The 18,093-nt window shown below is 38.6% G+C and overlaps 1 protein-coding gene across 1 annotated transcript in view; it reads right to left on the bottom strand.

The window, feature by feature from the left end:
- The window catches only part of LRMDA (leucine rich melanocyte differentiation associated), a 639,303-nt gene extending 625,377 nt beyond the window's left edge, over positions 1 to 13,926 (bottom strand). Inside the window, exons 1-2 of the mRNA XM_054382558.1 lie at positions 13,897 to 13,926; positions 9,471 to 9,571 (exon numbers count right to left, since the gene is read on the bottom strand). Of these exons, the coding sequence (XP_054238533.1) occupies positions 9,471 to 9,571; positions 13,897 to 13,926 (131 nt within the window). The remainder of the gene's footprint in view (positions 1 to 9,470; positions 9,572 to 13,896) is intronic.
- Positions 13,927 to 18,093: the final 4,167 nt, after the last annotated feature.

Below are 18,093 nucleotides of genomic sequence, written 5' to 3'. Positions count from 1 at the left end.
CTTTCCCCATAGTAAGGGAGATCAGCAATCAGACGGTTTAAAAAATGAACAAACCCTTATTGGCTGTATTACATGAAGCACAATTTATTGATTCAGTGGGCAAACTAAGTTAAATATGGAGAAGAAATATAGACAAAGGAAATGATCTTCCAACTCTACCAGTGAGCGAGTAAACTCAGAGAAGCATGGTCAAAAAAAGAAAAACTAGGAGTAATAAAACAAATATTCATAAAACTTCACGATTGCCAGCATGAGTTCATGGGTAAAGCCTGCAACTGAGCTACAGCACTGCATTATCTATGACCTCAAAGACAGCATAATTATTATATAGCATGTCTGGTTTGACACACTGGCTCCTGAGCCTGACAAAAACGCATGGCCCTTTTGCACTTCTACAATACACATTCCTCACACTTGCATGACCTAAGGGTTTGGAGGCTGTCTTTTCAAACTGAAAATCATGTCCAAGATAATTATGTAAAGATGATTTATGTAAAATATAAGATCTCAAAAATGGCACAAACCACACATAAAAACATGCAATAAACAAGCAAAGCACAAACAAAAGCTTTGTAAGAATTTTACCTGCCAAATGCCAAATGACTACATGTGCCATGACCACTCAGCAGGTGTGCTGAATACTGGAGGAATGGCAAGCAAAACTAGCAAAGTTCTTTATATCTGCGATTAGATGCTGGGAATCTTGATCACTGCATCAAGAAGAGAGGAAGATACCTTTCAACAAAACAAAGAGAAAAAGGAAGAGACAATAGCTCCAAGGTTAATACAGCTTCTTCCCTTCAGTCAAGCTCCTTGTCCGCACACAACAGTTATTTCCGCAGTCCTTCGTTCTTGTTTCGCAACAGCAATGATGAGGAAATACTGTTTTAGAGTAAGAAAGATTAAGGAAGTCAGAAAGCAAGAATGGTCCATCTGATTGTTATACTTATAACATGCTCTTTATCACATTCTTTTCTTTAAACCCCAATACTCTTTTATTAAAAAAAAAAAAGTAGCTCTTAGTCTTAAAAACCAGGTAAGCAAACACTACCTAGGAGAAGCCAGCAAGACTACTGACATTCTTTGAAAGCTAAAACAAGTGCATCAAGCTATTTCAAGTACCAATACTTTCCATAGATTGTGGTAGTCTACACTTATTAACCACATTATTTTCTCTCACTCTGATACAAATTCCTGTGTCAAAACAAAAATTATTTTTTAAGACCAATCACAGTTAAGACTGAATTAAGCCCTCTGGGTATCCAGAGAAAAAAGTGTAGATTGCGTGGATTTAGCCTCCAACATTACTCCAGAAAACAACTTCAATCTCACACAGGAAACCAGATCAAGAGAAAAGAGTTTACTCCCCACTCATTCAAACACACACACAAAAAACCCAACCAAACAAAAAAAAAAAAAAACAAACCACCTATCTGAGGCACTGGGAAATGCTCCACCTCCGTCAAAAGGTCTTATTAACAGCCTCGAGTCAAAGGATGGCATCTGATCTTAATACAGCATCTGATCTCTGTTCCAGTCCAAGGAATTTGTTACTTGCCTTTGCTAAGGAGTACAGGTTTTACCTTCACTCCTGACTGCAACAGCCCCTTAGAGGTGGATGTCATGAAAAAAAAAACAACTTTCATCATCTGTCATAGCAACAGTCACTAGCTATACTTAAGAATGTAACAGTTCAAGTTCACGACCTCATTTTACTTAATGTCAAACCTGTGCAGTACATTTAACATTTTTACCAAATTAAACAGCTATAGCAATCTTCCCAAGAATTCTCCACTACATAATACAAGCACACACCGACTCCTCTGCCAAAGGTTCAGGTAATAACAAGCCACCTGATACACTCTCAAGACAAACTCTTCCACAATGTTAAGCCTTCTTGAGTAACACAGAAGGGAAAACAATCTTATCTTCTGACCTGCCAGATACAGTAAATCAGTGGGTAATGGCCAGTGCTGGGGGTCAGAGGTATATATAGTATAGTGTTTTCAAAGTCCGTTAGTGACTACACGGCCATAAAAAGTGAAGCTAGGATCAATGGACGAAAAGAGAGGCCATTGGGACTAAAGAAGATAACAGCCACCAAGACAAGATTGAAATACAATGTGTACTCTAAGTTTAACCTTACAGCTTACTGAGTTTGGAAAAATAACTCAGCCATCAAAAAAACACACCAACTTACATCTTTGGCACAGTATACTGAAATGAGTGAGATATTTAAGTAGATACCATGAGTCATTAATTTTAAAAGTAGTCATTCACTGGCCCCCTTCATATCAATAATAAACCAATGACTGCAAATAAGACACAGGAGGAAAACACACAAGTCACAAAAACATACACATATGTAAAGGTAAATATTCTGTAGTCTCATTTAAAGCTGACAAAATAACAAGATACGGGCATTGCAATTGTATGTGAGACAAGATATATCTTAATGGTATTTTTTAATATAATACAAAGTTTTTAAAGGGTGAAAAAAAGTTTTCCTTATACATTACCCCAATCACATCCGGTTCCTGTTGAAATACCACTTTTCAAAAGTGGAAGGCATGGTGAGAAGGAAAAGGAAGGGAAGAAGAGAGTAAGGAATAGATTTAGTTTTGATTGTCTATCAACTACCAAAAGCAGAATTAGTGTCTGAAGTCTAAAATCCTTTCTGTTAGTGGCAATACTCTCTTTCTGTTACTACAAAACACACACACTTATAAACCTTTACTTTATACAACTCCCTAGGTACCCAAGTAGCAAGTGAACCCATCATCATGCATGTCTTCAGTCCATCTAGTAGGACAAGACTATTTCACAGTTATTTTAATAGAAGGATAATTATGTATAAAGTGCACAGTGATTAATAAACATGTACAACTTCATCCAAAAGACCATGACATCTGTAAATTTTAAATAATTTAAATGATTCCTTGTACATAAAAACTTCATTTTGTACACTGATTTCCAACTGAATTGCTGCTAAAGAATGACCACCCTTGGAAGCGTAAATGTACATTTCTTTTCAGAGGGTCATAACATTTCAACAGAACTTAAAAACCAGCATATGGTATTCACTGTAGAATATCCTTTATGAGTAAACTTTAAATATCCACCTCAATCTACAAACTTACTCATTTGAGCTTGATACATTACTAGAGAATTTATCAAGAATTTATACATTTCATATTGCTCAGCTGTGGAAAATGCCCTCGCTTGAAGTCTCTAATTACAATTCCATTCATCTTGAAACAGTGAAATATTTCAAGTATAACATTTAACAGCATTTGTAAACCATTATTTTTCTCAGAGTATGAAAAGTCTCGGCTACTGCTAAACGTCTTTTTTAAAACAGCAATACAAAAATCTTCAGTACTTAAACATATTAATTCTCTTTTCACATAGTAAACTGTGGTCATGCTTGGAAGAAAAACAAAAAAAAAACCAAGGGGAGTAAAACAGATTAACTGCATAGCTCCAATACACTTATTTCAGACAACATACTATAAATCATCTTGAAACAAAACAGGCAATTATAATGTGCACAAATGTTATGATACTACGCATCTCTACTGGTCCAATGGTTCTAAATTATTGAAACTGATGGCTGAACAAGGGCATATTGTTTCAACACACTTGGGTTACTTCAATTTGAATTCTTTCTTTAGCTATCCAGTGCTGTGCAGATTTCTCTAATATCTAAGAGACATCTACCTATCTGTTAATATTGACAAATCAGGCCAGATCTAAGGGGATTAAAATATATGATCAAAATTTCTGCAGCAGTTTTGTTTCTGAAGAATCATGACCTTTTCTTCCCCTCAATACTGTAAGCACCTAAAATAAAAGCAAGTACATTTTCCTTCAAAGCATTCAGTGAGGACAGAACACAAGCTCCTTTCTCTTTCTAACCACTACCCGTCAGTTTAGTGTAAAAGAAACAGAACCAAAACCCATAAACCAGAATAATTTCAAAACACAATCACCTATTCGTAAACAACGCTCCTTTGCCTGCAGAAAATCTACAACTGCTGTTGCAAGAAAAAGTACCAAGGTAAATCAATTAGCTTACTAATTTCTCACCCTCATTTATTTAGCTCTGCACCGTATTTGTCGTAATTGACTATAATTATGTTAATTACTAACTCCAGCATAATTACTATATTTATTGTCATTGAGCACACTATGTACCCAAAGCAAAGCTGGCATTTGTCGGGCATCAAAAAAAAAATTAAAAAAAAAAAAAACAACCCACACAACGATTGGGAGGGGTTCCTCTGAAAACTAGCTGATATACCTTCAGCAAATGAAAGGGCAAAAGAGATTTCATGCAATGCTCGTTTGAAAGCATTGGTTCATTAAGGATATTAATTTTCTGATAACTACACATTTAAGCATGACACACTGGAGCAGTATCTACAGGATTTAGCAATTATTAATGCGTGACAGTTTCAAATGCTAAGTGAATCAATTAAACAGCAGCATTCACAATTTGAGAAGAGATAACTGCTTCATAACTGCCTAAGACTACAATTTTCACATGACAAAAAAGGGCCATTCAGGCTCCTTCAAAACCTGACAGGTCAAGAAAGAAGTTTGAAACAAAAGCACCTTATAACCATCATCTCTCCTCTTTACTTGTCAGATCAACTTTGCTAGTGTCTCCGCTGAAATGGCATCACCATGCCAGCTGCCACAAGGTGATTTTTCATGTCTTGTCAAAGAAATCTTTTATTCTATTTGCTCTGCATTAACATGTTACATTTATTGATCAAGCCCTTTCTGCAGCCACAGCAGGGCACTGTGCTCTTATGCCTAAGGGGGCTTTGATGTCCTGGTGACATTCTAGACCGAATAATGCACATACTAAATGGATTTAATGCAGAAATGTGTTTGTGCATGACAGCTACATTAATAACAGCCCCTCAAACTGATAAATATGCAATTGCAATGATTAAGAGTTACCTAATTATGGTGAAAATATTTTTCCACCTTATAAATAAAACCATCAAAAAGTTTTAACAATAGTGCATTTTCTTCAACAATTTAAAATGCTATAAAGATCAGTCTAAAGGCTGAAAAAGAGTATGTCATGCTTTGTTTTGAATTCTGGCTTTTATTACCACCTCTTTTGTTGTTTATCTTCCTGTTTTGTGTGTCTTACTGCTGCATAGACGGGGAAGGTGGCAAGGGGGGGAGAAAAAAAAAAAAAAAAAGCCTCTCCGTCACATGCTCAACTCACAAAGAGAAATACACCCCTTAAAACTGAAGCCCAGTTTCAAGTTGCCACTTGCATACTCCCCAAGGCAAGAAAACAGTAAGCAGAAGAGAGAAACAAACAATCTCTAGTCCACAGAGAGGATATTACAAAGCCTCAGCCTCACAGAAGTCATGGAGGAACATTCCAGACTAGGATTAAAGTTCAAGGGGATGTTTTCATACATACACCCTCTTAATCGGACAGTGGAAAATATGCACAAGCACACACTGTGAAAATTATTCATGCTTCTAGCAGAAATAATCTGCACCCTAGAGAGAGGAAAGAGATATCTGTATCTCCATGAACACAATTATTGGATTAATCCTTTCTCATTGGCCAAGATTAAAGATTCACTCTCCCTTTCACCTCACATCTTAGACACAGAAAAAATCTCGGTAAGAAAAAGGAAAACAACTCACAAATTCAAAACTACAGAGGACAACATTCAAAGATGGACTTCTCTGTGAATCAAATTGAAGATGTTAGTTATAGAAACATAGCACCTATTTGTACAAAATACCAACATCTGTTATTCAAACATTGGAGTGCATTTATTCTTTAATGTGAAAGGAGCAATATGGCACAAAATAAGTTATCTAAGACAAATAAAAGAACCTTTGAATAGGTTGGGATTTTTTTCTCTCCACAACAGGATACACCTAAAAAACAAATGAAAAAAAAAAAAAAAGCTTTTCAACCACATTTCTTACAAATATACATTACATCCTTCCTACTTATTCCTGGGTTTCCTTCATCAGAGGTTATTGTTTACATTTTTTCTTTTTTTTTTTTAATGAAATCTTTAACTTCCAATGATCAATGATAGTTTTTCATTCTCCCCTGAAATACTTTTCAACAAAACCTCCAGTAACACTAACTGGCACATCCATGACACTGCTTTCCATACTCTATGCTTTCATTAAATGGCAACCTGGGAATGCTTTTCACATATTATGAAACAAAATCGTGGCTTTTACAGTACTCTGTTATCAGAGAAGGCTATCAAATACAGTTGCCATGAGACTCAGGTGCAGATTCCCAGAGCAAAACACATTCCTGAAACAAGCCTTACTGAACGTATATAGTTAATTTCTAAAATAGCTGAAAATTACTACCAATATCAAATCAAAAGAGCTGCTACAACTCAGGACATTTTTTGATGGCCACATCAATAAAGCTGCAGAATCATAATATTATTTAAATCAGAAGGGGCATCTGGAGGTCATCTAGTTCAACGTTCTGCTCAGACCAACTCGAAAGGTAGATTAGATTGCTTGGGGCTTTGTCCACTTGAGCTTTGACTATTACTCAGGATGGAGATTCCACAGCCTCTCTGGACACCTCTTCCACTCAACCTTTCTCATCACAAAGTTGTTCCGTAGAAACAGTTGGAAATTCCCTTGCTGCAACCTGTGATGACTCTCTCTCATCCTTTTGCTTTGTATCCGAAAAGAGTTTGGCTCCATCTTCTTCACAACCCCCCATTAGTCCCAAAAGGAAACAAAAGACATTAGAAACTATTCAAACAAAACTTGTAAGAGAAATCTGGGGAAATCTGAGTAACAAAACCATGACACAGTGAATGCACATAATTACTCTTCTTTCACAAAAAAAAAAAAAAAAAAAAGAAGAAAAAGAAGTGCCCTAACAACCAAAAATTAGTTAGAAGATATCCATACATTTTTTCATCATTATTGTCCAAATGTGTATCAACTCAACTTTTTTTTTTTTTTTACAAAAGGGTGTGAGGGTGGAAGAAAATCCTTGGTTTGTACAAAGAACAAGCTCTATCTCCCAGAAAACCCCAACAGCTTAAAATCTTAAAATACGTTATGAAGGGATAAGCTTGGAAAGAGTTGTTTGCACAAAATAGCATGTTAGACTAATTCTCTTCCAACGTAGTAACAGCATCAGCCAGTCTTCACACTTTTTTTTTCCTGTATACCTGGACAAGCTTCTGAAAACACTCATTTACAGTAGAAAGCCTTAAATGCTGCAGTAATATACCTGGCTCTATCCTGAGTTTTACAACAAAGTTATCTATATTATAGTGGTATAAAAAAAATCAGTACAATTCACTAAAGCAATTGTTCAAACAAGTATTACGTTGTAATATCACACTGTACAAATACATCTTTTTGATAAGAGTCTCTTAGGTGGATAACGGAGGCGTGTGTACACAGCAGACTGCAAAATCACGACTGCACGTGACTTCTGGTTCAGAAAGGACAGACCGTCTTGCAAGAAGAGTTTACTGCCAACTGACCACAAAGCTGAATACATTACTACAACAGAGAAGTATCTGTACCATTCAACTACATCCATGATAGCAACATCAAATAACATGACTGCAAAAACTGTTACCGAGGATTTTTTTTTTTGCAAAAGAAAAAAAATCTTCCCTCTATACTTAATTTCTTAAATTCTTAACATAATTGTTTTGCTGTCAGAAATGCTGTTTATGCTTTAAGATAACTGAATTCATTGCTTGCTACAGGATGATGATTCACAGAATCACAATGCTTGGAAAAGACCTTTAAGATTATCAAGTCTAACAATTATCTAATTCCACTAGGCCCACTACTAGACCATATCCTTTAGCATCATATCTAGACAGCTTTTAAATACATCCAAGGATGGTGATTCAAACACTTTCATAAGCAGCCTGCTCCAGACTTTGATAACTCTTCCAGCACAGCAATTTCCAACCTAAATCTCCCCTGGCATAACTTGATGCCATTTCTCCTTGTCCCATCAGTTGTGACCTGTGAGAAGAAACCAACACACACCTCTCTACAACCTCCTTTCAGGTAGTTGTAGAGAGCAGCAATAAGGTCTCCCTTCTGCCTCCTTTTCTTCAGTCCAAACCACCTCAGCCACTTCTCATAAGACCCATTCTCCAGGCCCTTCACCAGCTTTGCTGCCCTTCTCTGGACCCACTCCGACGCCTCAACATGTCTCTTACACTGTGTCGCCCAAAACTGAACACAGTACTCAAGGTGCAGCCTCACCAGCACCAAATACTGTGGGACAATCACCTCTAGTCTGCTGGCAACTATTCCTGGTGCAAGCCAGGATGCTGATAGCCTTCTTGGCCACCTGGGCACACTGCTGGCTCATGCTCATGTCAGCCAGCACTCCCAGATACCTCTCTGCCAAGCAGCTTTCCAGCCACTCAACCCCAAGCCCTGTAGCGCTGCATGAGGTTGTTGTGACACAAGTGCAGAACTCAGCACTTAGCTTTGTTGATGCCCATATGATTGGTCTCAGCCTATCAATCCAGCCTGTCCTGATCATTCTGAAGAGCCTTTCTACCCTCCAGAAGACCAACATTCCCACCTCACTTTGTGTTGTCTCACTCCCAAAATACATTTGGCAGTAATCATATTTACAGAGGATAGGATGCAGAAATCATATATGCAAAATAATACTTAATTAAAAAAAAAATCAGTAAGTACTTAATTATTTCCTGACACTGAGAACACACAACTGTTGAATATTTCAGCACTCCTCTGGCTTAAATACAGGACCACTGACATATTTTTTTCTTTTAAAGAGAGCACACACACACATACTCATTTAATGAAGAATCATATTATAAAGAAGACAAAATCAAACTAAAATCAAACTCTTTTTAAATAGTCATGTGTTTATTTTAAATATAACTCTATAGTACTTTCATTACTAATAACTAATGGGAATACTATAGGATTCAAAAACAATCCATATATTAAAATAATTCTATTTTATTTATAAATTCTAACTGCACTTAGTTTTAGCACTCAACTACATAGTTGCCCAAAAATAAAATGAAACAACAAAAGACATCATCTAGGAAAAGAGTATTACAAACCATTTATGGTAATAACCAGAGATCTGCAGAGAAGCATGCACTTACTTGTATTTTTGTTAAGAAAATTCAGTTTCTGTCCCATTCTTCACTTCTTCACTTAATGATGTTTATTTTCCATTTTGAGCAGAGCTTCTTACCGGGAATCATTTATGTTGACACAGAAAATTTCAAGACCCACCTGGTTATTTGTGTTCCAAGTGTAGGCAAACACTGCCTACAAAAGTGTTGTCCACTTGGTAACAACTAAATGTACCTAACATATATGTATGATTCTACTTTGGGAATAAATTAATTTTTTTTTTGAGTTGGTGTCCTATATTGCACTTGAAAAATTTATGTATTTCCACATACCTCAACAAGTTGAAGCTAAGATCTAGCCTTTTCGCCATATGTCCATATTTTCTTCCAAGGAATTCTGGAATTTCTTCACAGTCTTGACTAATGTAGGACACCTGAAAATTGGAAGCAAACGGGAAAAGTTTCATAAGTGGATTATTTAGTTTCCTGTCCCATCTCCATATCATTGATGCACTGACAATGCACAGTAAATTCTCATTACAGCTTTAAACTACATCAATTTTACTGCTTTAGAATCTGTCACAATCTCATTTTCTTATTGATACAATCAGTTTAACATTTATTACCTCTATAGTCGTATGTAGAACGCATCTCCTTTCAGGTAAAAATACTTTGATCAAATACATCACATTTCTTCTATTCCAGTGTTAATACTTGGATCTAATATTACTTTGTATTACCATTCTGATACACTCCAGAACAAATTTTTATTTTTTTAATTGAAAGCCTGCCAAACCTACTGTAATGAATTCTATACGTCTGGATTGGTTCATCCTCCCAGTGTTCAAATTGACTGTAAAACACTGACAATTTCTCAGCTCTGGAGAGGTTTTGGGCACCTCAACACAAAAGAGATGTCGAGGTACTGGAGTGAGTACAGAGGAGGGTAATGAAGCTGGTGAAGGGCCTGGAGAATAAATCTTATGAAGAGCAAGGGAAGGAGCTGGGGCTGTGTAGTTTAAAAAAGAGAAGGCTAAGGGGAGACCTCATTGCTGCCTACAACTACCAAAGGATGTTGTGAAGAGGCTGGTGGTGGTCTCTTCTCACAGGTAATTAGTGGTAGAACAAGAGGGAATGGCCTCAAGCTGCGACTGGGTAGGTTTACACTTGACATTTGGAAAAGTTTTTTTTCATGGAAAGAGTGGTCAGGCATTGGAATGTGCTGCCCAAGGAGGTGGTTGAGTCACCAACCCTGGGTGTGTTTAAGGGTCATTTGGATATGGTGCTTGGGGATATGGTTTAGAGGTGAACCTTGTAGAGTAGGGTTATCAGTTGGACTTGGTGATCCTGAAGGTCTCTTCTAACCTGATTCTGTGATTTTAGATTTTGTGCTGAAGAATTTTAATTGCCCTTAAACAGCAGCTTGCTAGTTAAGTAGATTTCAACACTCTGCTAGATGACTATCTGTAAAATACACCTATTATCTAAATATTTAATATAATGATGAATGCCAAAACCATTGGTTTAAAAGATGTTTAAAAACATGCAAAAATGTCAGTCAAACTTTATTTTGATAGTATTTCACTTTTCTATTAAAATAGAGACTCCTCTGCAGAACAGACTGACAGTATGTACTTTTGCAAGTCATCCTGGTCTCTTACACTCTAAAAATTATTGCAATCTGATAGTACTACATTGCACGCCATTTAATTCATTCTGTTCAATAACTTCAACAGATAAAGCTGACAACAGTGAAATAATTTTTACAAGCTGAAAAGAGGTAGCCTGAAGCTCAGTTTAACAACTTCTTCCCCTTATTAAGCCATACTTGCTCTTGCAGTTAAGTTCTACCAGCAGACACACCCATGACTTCAAAAATGTTATGGACAAAGTGGCAGAAACTGTTTGGGGTAGCTGGCATCCTAATGGTTTGGACATAACAGAAACCACTTTGCAGAATATTGAATTCAGCATGTGGGATTTTTTTCTTCCACTTTTCCTACAAGAAAACTACATACATGCAGGTATGCATACAAGATTTACTTCATTTTTCACTGAACGGTACATTTCTTTAGACTAGTTGGAAAAAACACATTAACGGCAGACTAACACTCTCAATTAAGCATTTAGTTCAATGTAACACATTGAAATAGAAATCACTAAAATATGATGCCTATTAATGCCAGGAGTGTAAGGCTATCTTGAGCAACTACAATCATGGCAAGAGCACAGATGACCACTTTACTTTTCACTCAGGGAGAAGTGGTGGAGGAGGAGCAAGAGACTCTTGACCTGCATTCCCACTGCTTCAGAAACTTACCAAGCCATAAACATTCTAGATCCACAAGAACAGAAATTCACAGAAAAAGTTCAAAGCTTCAGCCTTTGAACTGTCATAATATGCAAATATATTTGTACAACTGGTATAAACAGATTATTCACAGGCATATTTATAGCTGAAATATGATTGTCATGATCTGCTAATGCTGAGGCCTTGTATAAGGAATTTTACTTCCACAAAGTCCACTTGAGCCTACTCACAGTGCAAGCACCTCTTCAAACAGATTTATTTTTCCACAAAATGCACAGAGTGCATTTAACTTCACATCTCTACATCACACATACTTAAACTTGTTTCACATACCCAAGTACTCTCTAAAGAAAAGCAGCAACTGCCTGCAGTGCAATACATGATAAGCTTTTTTAAAACAGTTTTCAACAGTTATTTCCCCACTCTTCTGCTCTTTAATCCTTGAACAATGCTGATATAAAACAACATTTCAATAATCTGGACAAAAGAATAACGTTTGTCCATTTTCATTCTTTCAGTTCAAAAACATTTATCTAGAAAATAATAAAATGTACATAATTCAGTATTCTTCCTTTCACATCCATCTCAAATACTCTATAAATGAGCATGAGATTTTAAGTACATATCCAGAGATGTCATTACAGAGAGGAGAGGAGAGTAAGCTTACTTTTCCCAAGAATCCTCAGCTATTTGGTTGCAAAGCACATCAGTAACAGCACAATTCTTAGATTTTTCTATACCAGTCACATAGCATCACATAGGATTAAAAACTGGATGTAGATGTTTTCACTGTCTAATTCTCCAACTCAAATCAAGTACCAGATGGTCACAGTCAGTCATTTTTATTACTGGTGCCCTTGCTCAATATCCCACTGAAATGTTCAAAAATTTTGCCACGAAGGTCAGCATCAGATAGACTATGGATGTCTGAACTTCTTGCAGGTTCTTCACCATACTGTATACAATTCAGAAAAAAAAATACCTTTACACAAACTATTTAAAACATAATCAGATAGCAGTTGCACCTGTTTTCTGCTGTAGTTTCAGAGGACATTACCATTTATCTCTGCAATCATTTTACAATGATATTGTAATCTTAGTAACTCATAAACTAACATATTTATTTTAAAATGTCTCCAAATAGGCCATGTATGAGTTCTCAATACTGCACATTCCCTTCCATAGAAGGGAATTACATCTAGAGAATGTTTTGGGTCAATTGAGCATTATATTTCACTCAATGCTGTTAGAAGATTGTCTTTGAGGCACATCACCAAAATAACGATATGCTTTACTCAAAGGGGCTCCAGGAATGCTCAGGGGAAGAAGACAGTTTGTGACTCAGTGCTATGGTAGTGCACCACAGAGACCACAGGCAGAATTTCCTGCAGCAGCTGCAAAATTAGCCATATCACACACGTATTCCCTACACAAACTATGACCAGATTAAAGAAGAAGTTAAATGGGCAGCATCCTGGTTTAAGGCCATTTTATTTTCAAAAAGAAAATAAGCCTTATTTATTCTTGTGGGGAAGAAAGAAAAATAGAAAGAAAGATAGTTTTAGTCACAGGTTCATCAGCAATGACACTAATTTTTAGCCAGAAAATTTTTCAGCAACCAACCACATACAGTATCGGGTAAGGGCAGCAGGATTTGTTTTACTTCCCAACTCCTCTCTCGAACTAAAATGAAACATTCATACCGCTTACTTTCAGAGGGAACAACACTTTGCGTATTTCAGTCCCTCCCCTTCAGTTTATTACCGCAGCCTACTCAAGGCCGAGAAAGGCTGGTTCCCAGAGCAGCTAGGGGTGCACTACGGAGCACGACAAGCTCCTCAGCTCACCGGATCCCGCACCGGGATCCATCGCTAGCTGCAGACCTTGCACGGGAGTGAACTGCTGGAGCCACGCTGTTCCCACAGCAAAGCTCCAGCAACGCACGCCTGTTGCAGCTGAGCGGCTGCAGCAGTGGCAAAAGGGGCCGACTGATAGTCCCTCAGCACCAACTACCCCGGTGCTCCGTTCTCTATCCGTTAAAACAACTACCAGCGGGGACACGCAACTCACAACCCGTGCGTGCCTAGGCCCACCCCTGGAAGCCGCGCCGCCTACCCGCGGCCGCTCATCGCTTTAGAGGACAGGATGGCTCCTCAGCTCCGGCAGCCACAGAGCAGCGTGCCTGCGAGACAGGCGATACGTGAGCAGCCTCTCATAGCACGCTGCCTGCATGCGGGTGGAAGCTACAACGCCACGGCCCCTTGCGAGCCCGCCACCCTTCAACCCCGCGAGAGCCTCCACCGGCCCCAGAGGAGCGAGCTGTGGGAAGCCAGCGTGGAGTTCAAGCAGCTACTACCAGTGTCGGGGGCGGGGACGCGCCGGCCGGGGCGGGCGGCCCCGGCAGGTGGGGCTACCGTTGCCTCGGCCCTGCGAGACGCGGACACTTACTTGGGCTCCGCTCACTACGACCCCGGTCATGGTTGCGGGGATAGTCGCGTCGAGGCTTGCGCGGGCTCGGAGCCGGACTAGGGCTGCGCTGGGCCGGGGCCGCCGCAGCTTCCTCGCGGCAGTCAGCTGACACGGGCGGAAGCGCCACCGGGCCGGGCCGGGCTAAGGGCGGTGGCAGCAAAGCGGAGCTCCCGCTGCCGGCTGCACCTGGGCTGAGCGTGCTGGCCTGCAGCGGGCCCGGAAGGTCCGCGGGCGTCCAGCGGCGGCTTTGGCCCCCTGAGGCCCTGCCGCGGTCTTCCCGTTGGGACCGTCCCGCTGAGGAAGGACGGGTGCACGCCAGCGCAGGGGTCTGTGACGGAGGCTAGTGGCCAGAGCGTGGGGCTGGCGCCAGGCTCTGTGCTTCTTCTCCGGGCCGCAGATGTTCCCGTCTGGCGGCTGTGCCAGACCGCCCTGCGACGCCTTAACTGGCGTGACGGGGCAGCCGCCACATACCTGTAGGCCGTGTTTCAGCACTAAGCGTAGACCTCACGGTTGGGTTGTAACAGCCGTGGGATAAGCCCTGGGAAGAAGTGATGGCAGTAGCTGCTTTGTGACAGTGACAGAGGAACTTGGGCTTGGATTTCATTCCCCGTAAGAAGCTAGATGACTTGGAAGGTCATCTAGGCTGGCTTCCCACCTACTGAACAGCCCACTAATTCGTGGCATAAAGCACAACTTGCTTTCGAAGAGATGGATGGCACTGGTAAAGCAACACTTAACAGAATTAATCCCATGCTCTCTACAGGAGAGGCCCCCATCCCCATAGCCATATTTTGTGTCTATACAATGTAGGGTGAAAAAATAGAAATACCTTTGGAATTGTAAGAAATACCTGTCAATCTGGCTATCCAGGATATGAGGATTTGATAATTAAACTAATGTTGTGATGGTAGGTTGTCTCTGGTTAGGAAGAGTAGGGAAATTTAAGGTTTTCTGTAAGAATTTCATGTGAGACTTTTACACATACTTAGGTTTCACAGGCTTGGATCCTAAATCCTGTTAGTCATCTCCCTACCTCTTCAGCTGTCTAAACACCTTCAAAAATCTGGCTCTTTCATTTTTCTTGCAAGGGGAGGCGCATGCTGGGAGGGGAAATAAGTTTCAGGAGAATACACTTTCTACACTGCAAAGCTCATTCAGCAACACAACAAAAAGCAATCTGTACTTCCTGCTCTGCCTCTTAATATCAACAGAGTAAGTACTTGGTACAGCTGTGGCACTACACCTCTAGAGCTATTCCTCCTTTTACACTGACTGCTAGACAGGAAACAGCAAATAGTGAAGGGGGGAAAAAAGCATTTTGTGCCCCTTTTTTCCTCCCTCTTATTTTAATGTACTGTTAACAATAAAAAATGGGTCTACATGTAGAAAAATCAAAACACAGTGAACAAACCACTTCATTGCTTTACATGGATATAATTTTCTTTGTATTGTAAGACAGAAAAGAATCAAACCCTTCACCCACAGCAAATAAACTGATCCTACACTGATGAATCAAAGTTTCTGTAAGTAGGGTGTTTTCCATCAAGGCATACCTGCTAGTTCAGTCGTCACTCAGCATGCTTCAAACAATCAGTGACCTTATTTATTTATTAGATTATATAGCAAATAACATATCCCAAGGAAAACAAGTGTTGTGTGAACTGTAAGTTTAAACAAAGCAATACATTCTCTTCTTCCTGTATGCACCTCTTTTCATCTCTCCTTCACAAGGATGCAGTTCCCACCAGAATGAAGACATACAGCTCAAAGCACAAAGTGGCCCACTGCTATAGTTGATTTGTCGTAATGGTGTAAATTCAGTTCAATACTACACTCCTGTAAAATTGGAATAACTATATTGAAAACAATTTAGCACATCATTATCTATATTATTAGTATTAATTTTCGTAAAGTGTTAGCTGTCACTTCAGAGGTATCTATGAAGAAAAAATCCTGCTTGAAGAGTTTACAAAACAGCACACGAATAAACAAGTCTGTTTTTTTCCATCTTCTTACATTGCCAGTTACATTAACCTGCCATTGATCCTCCTACTTACTAGGCAAGACCTTGTCTAGAGGGAAAAGTTGCAGGTGCAGCTCCCTAAACTGTGACTTAAATTGACTTTATCAGCTCTTCAATCAGTTGAGCTAAATTTTGTAAATTACAAAAACAGCTTCAGCAGGTGGCAAACTGTTTTAAGTGCATCTGGCTTATAATCATTCTTTAGAAACCAGTTCAATGTTTTCTTGTACAGATCTGGCCTAGATTATTATCTGCCATGGATAAAATAATAGATCCAAACCCCGTGGTGTGTAACAAACACAGAGTGCTACCAACTGCAGTGACAAAATGAACCTATATAATGTACAGGAAGTGAAAAACAAAACTCCTTAGAACAGAAGAATGGAGAGAAGAGATGACAGTCTTGTCATGATGCTTCCCTAGACTTTGAAAACTTACATCTTGAAAGTCCTAATTCTGCTGACAATTTCCTATGGGATGATTGGCAAATTTCTTAAACTTTTTTTGTGTGTGTGTGTGTGTGTGTCTGTGTTTTACTCCTTAATTTCTATGCACCTATCACTTGCACAGAATTTGCAAAATGAATGAAAACTCACAGCTGCAACTGTCTACCACTGCAGGAGTATTTTATAACATCTAATCTGAAACTGTAACAAAGTTATAATGTCTCAGATTTCAAACCTATGAGTCAGTGTGCTCATTAGTTTGTGCCTCATGTTATGATGAAGCTAAAATACATTACAGTGCTACAAAAATACAGAAGGGCTTTTTTAGTTTTTGAGTTTGCTGATTATCAGTGTCACTTTCTAGCAGACTCTAGACGATTGCAAGGCTGCCTCTGGTTTTAGAATGTTTTTCACCTTGCCATGTATATTTACTTTTCTGAGCACCCCAAAGCTCTATTTTCTTGACTCTTGTCCCTGCACACCTGAATTCTCTGAATGTTTTCTTTACCTTTGATAGAGGTGCCTTTAAAAGTAAACTTTTAGAGGACTCAGTTTGAACTTAGGGAATATATTTTAGTTGGTGGTTGCTTATAAGCTGAAAGTTTTGTGAGGATTCTTCATAGAGGTTGAAATAATTTATATGACAGTGGGACTTAGCTGACATTTGAAATATCTTTTTTTACACTGTATGTATACACAAAATATAAAAATCCCTTGTTTATTTATATTATCAGTTTCACTGGATAGTTAGAATGAGAAGGTAGCACTTCTCTATTGGCCATCCAAATACAATTTCCTTAGATTTTTAACAAATCTTGCCAAAACTGCTTCATATATGACTTACCTATAGCAAAGAGTTAAAGATGGTGTTTATTGTCCAAATTAGAGTCTTCAGATGCTAGTTCCAGGAAGTAACATTGCTAGCACTCTTTGCTGCAAAACACAGGAAAAAATAGGCATGATGGAAAGAAGATAAAATAAAACAAAGCATATTGACAATGACAGAAAGAAATATAGTAATGATGATGTCATTTGCCATCCCTAAGCTTAACTGCTGGAAATTAGATTTCTCTTTTTCTATCTCAAACATATTTTTTATAATCCAATTTACAAAGACTTTTAACAGCCAATGATAAACAAATTAAAGGGATCTGAAAAGCAAGTTATGCATGTACACCTAATACACTAGTACACCTTTTCTTGAGCTATAGTAGTATGACAGTTGCTGCTAAATGAAAATGACAGTGGAGTGATGTTTATTTTTCTTTTCAGAAGTGTACACCCACATTTGTGTGTTTGAAACTGTAGGATAAAGTTGTCCAGAAAAGGAGCCAATGAAAATTGATTATCTCATACTACCATGGGCCCATATTAATACCTCTGTCTTTCCTTTGAGTTTCCCACTGTTAACTAACGGTCTGGATTTACATTTTTCCATTATTGTGGAGCCTTCTATGAGAAAAAAAGAGGGCTAATATTTTTATTAAAAACAGAGCTTCTGTCTTTATTCTTTCCTACAACACACAATCAGTGCCCAATCTGATATATTTCCTAAGAAAATATTTTGGCTCTGATTCTTTACCTATCCCCAAGCAAAGAACTATTTCTAAAACTGTATCTCTAGAATATATTTGATTATTATTTTCCTATTATACGGCAGTAGTGTGGTATGAGCACAGTAAAGCTACATGGTAATTGTTAATGAGT

Source organism: Indicator indicator, chromosome 7 (genome assembly GCF_027791375.1).
Source record: "Indicator indicator isolate 239-I01 chromosome 7, UM_Iind_1.1, whole genome shotgun sequence".
Lineage (NCBI taxonomy): Eukaryota > Metazoa > Chordata > Aves > Piciformes > Indicatoridae > Indicator > Indicator indicator.
The sequence above is the reverse complement of the archived record's forward strand: the minus strand, read 5'-3'. Positions and strand labels throughout refer to the sequence as shown.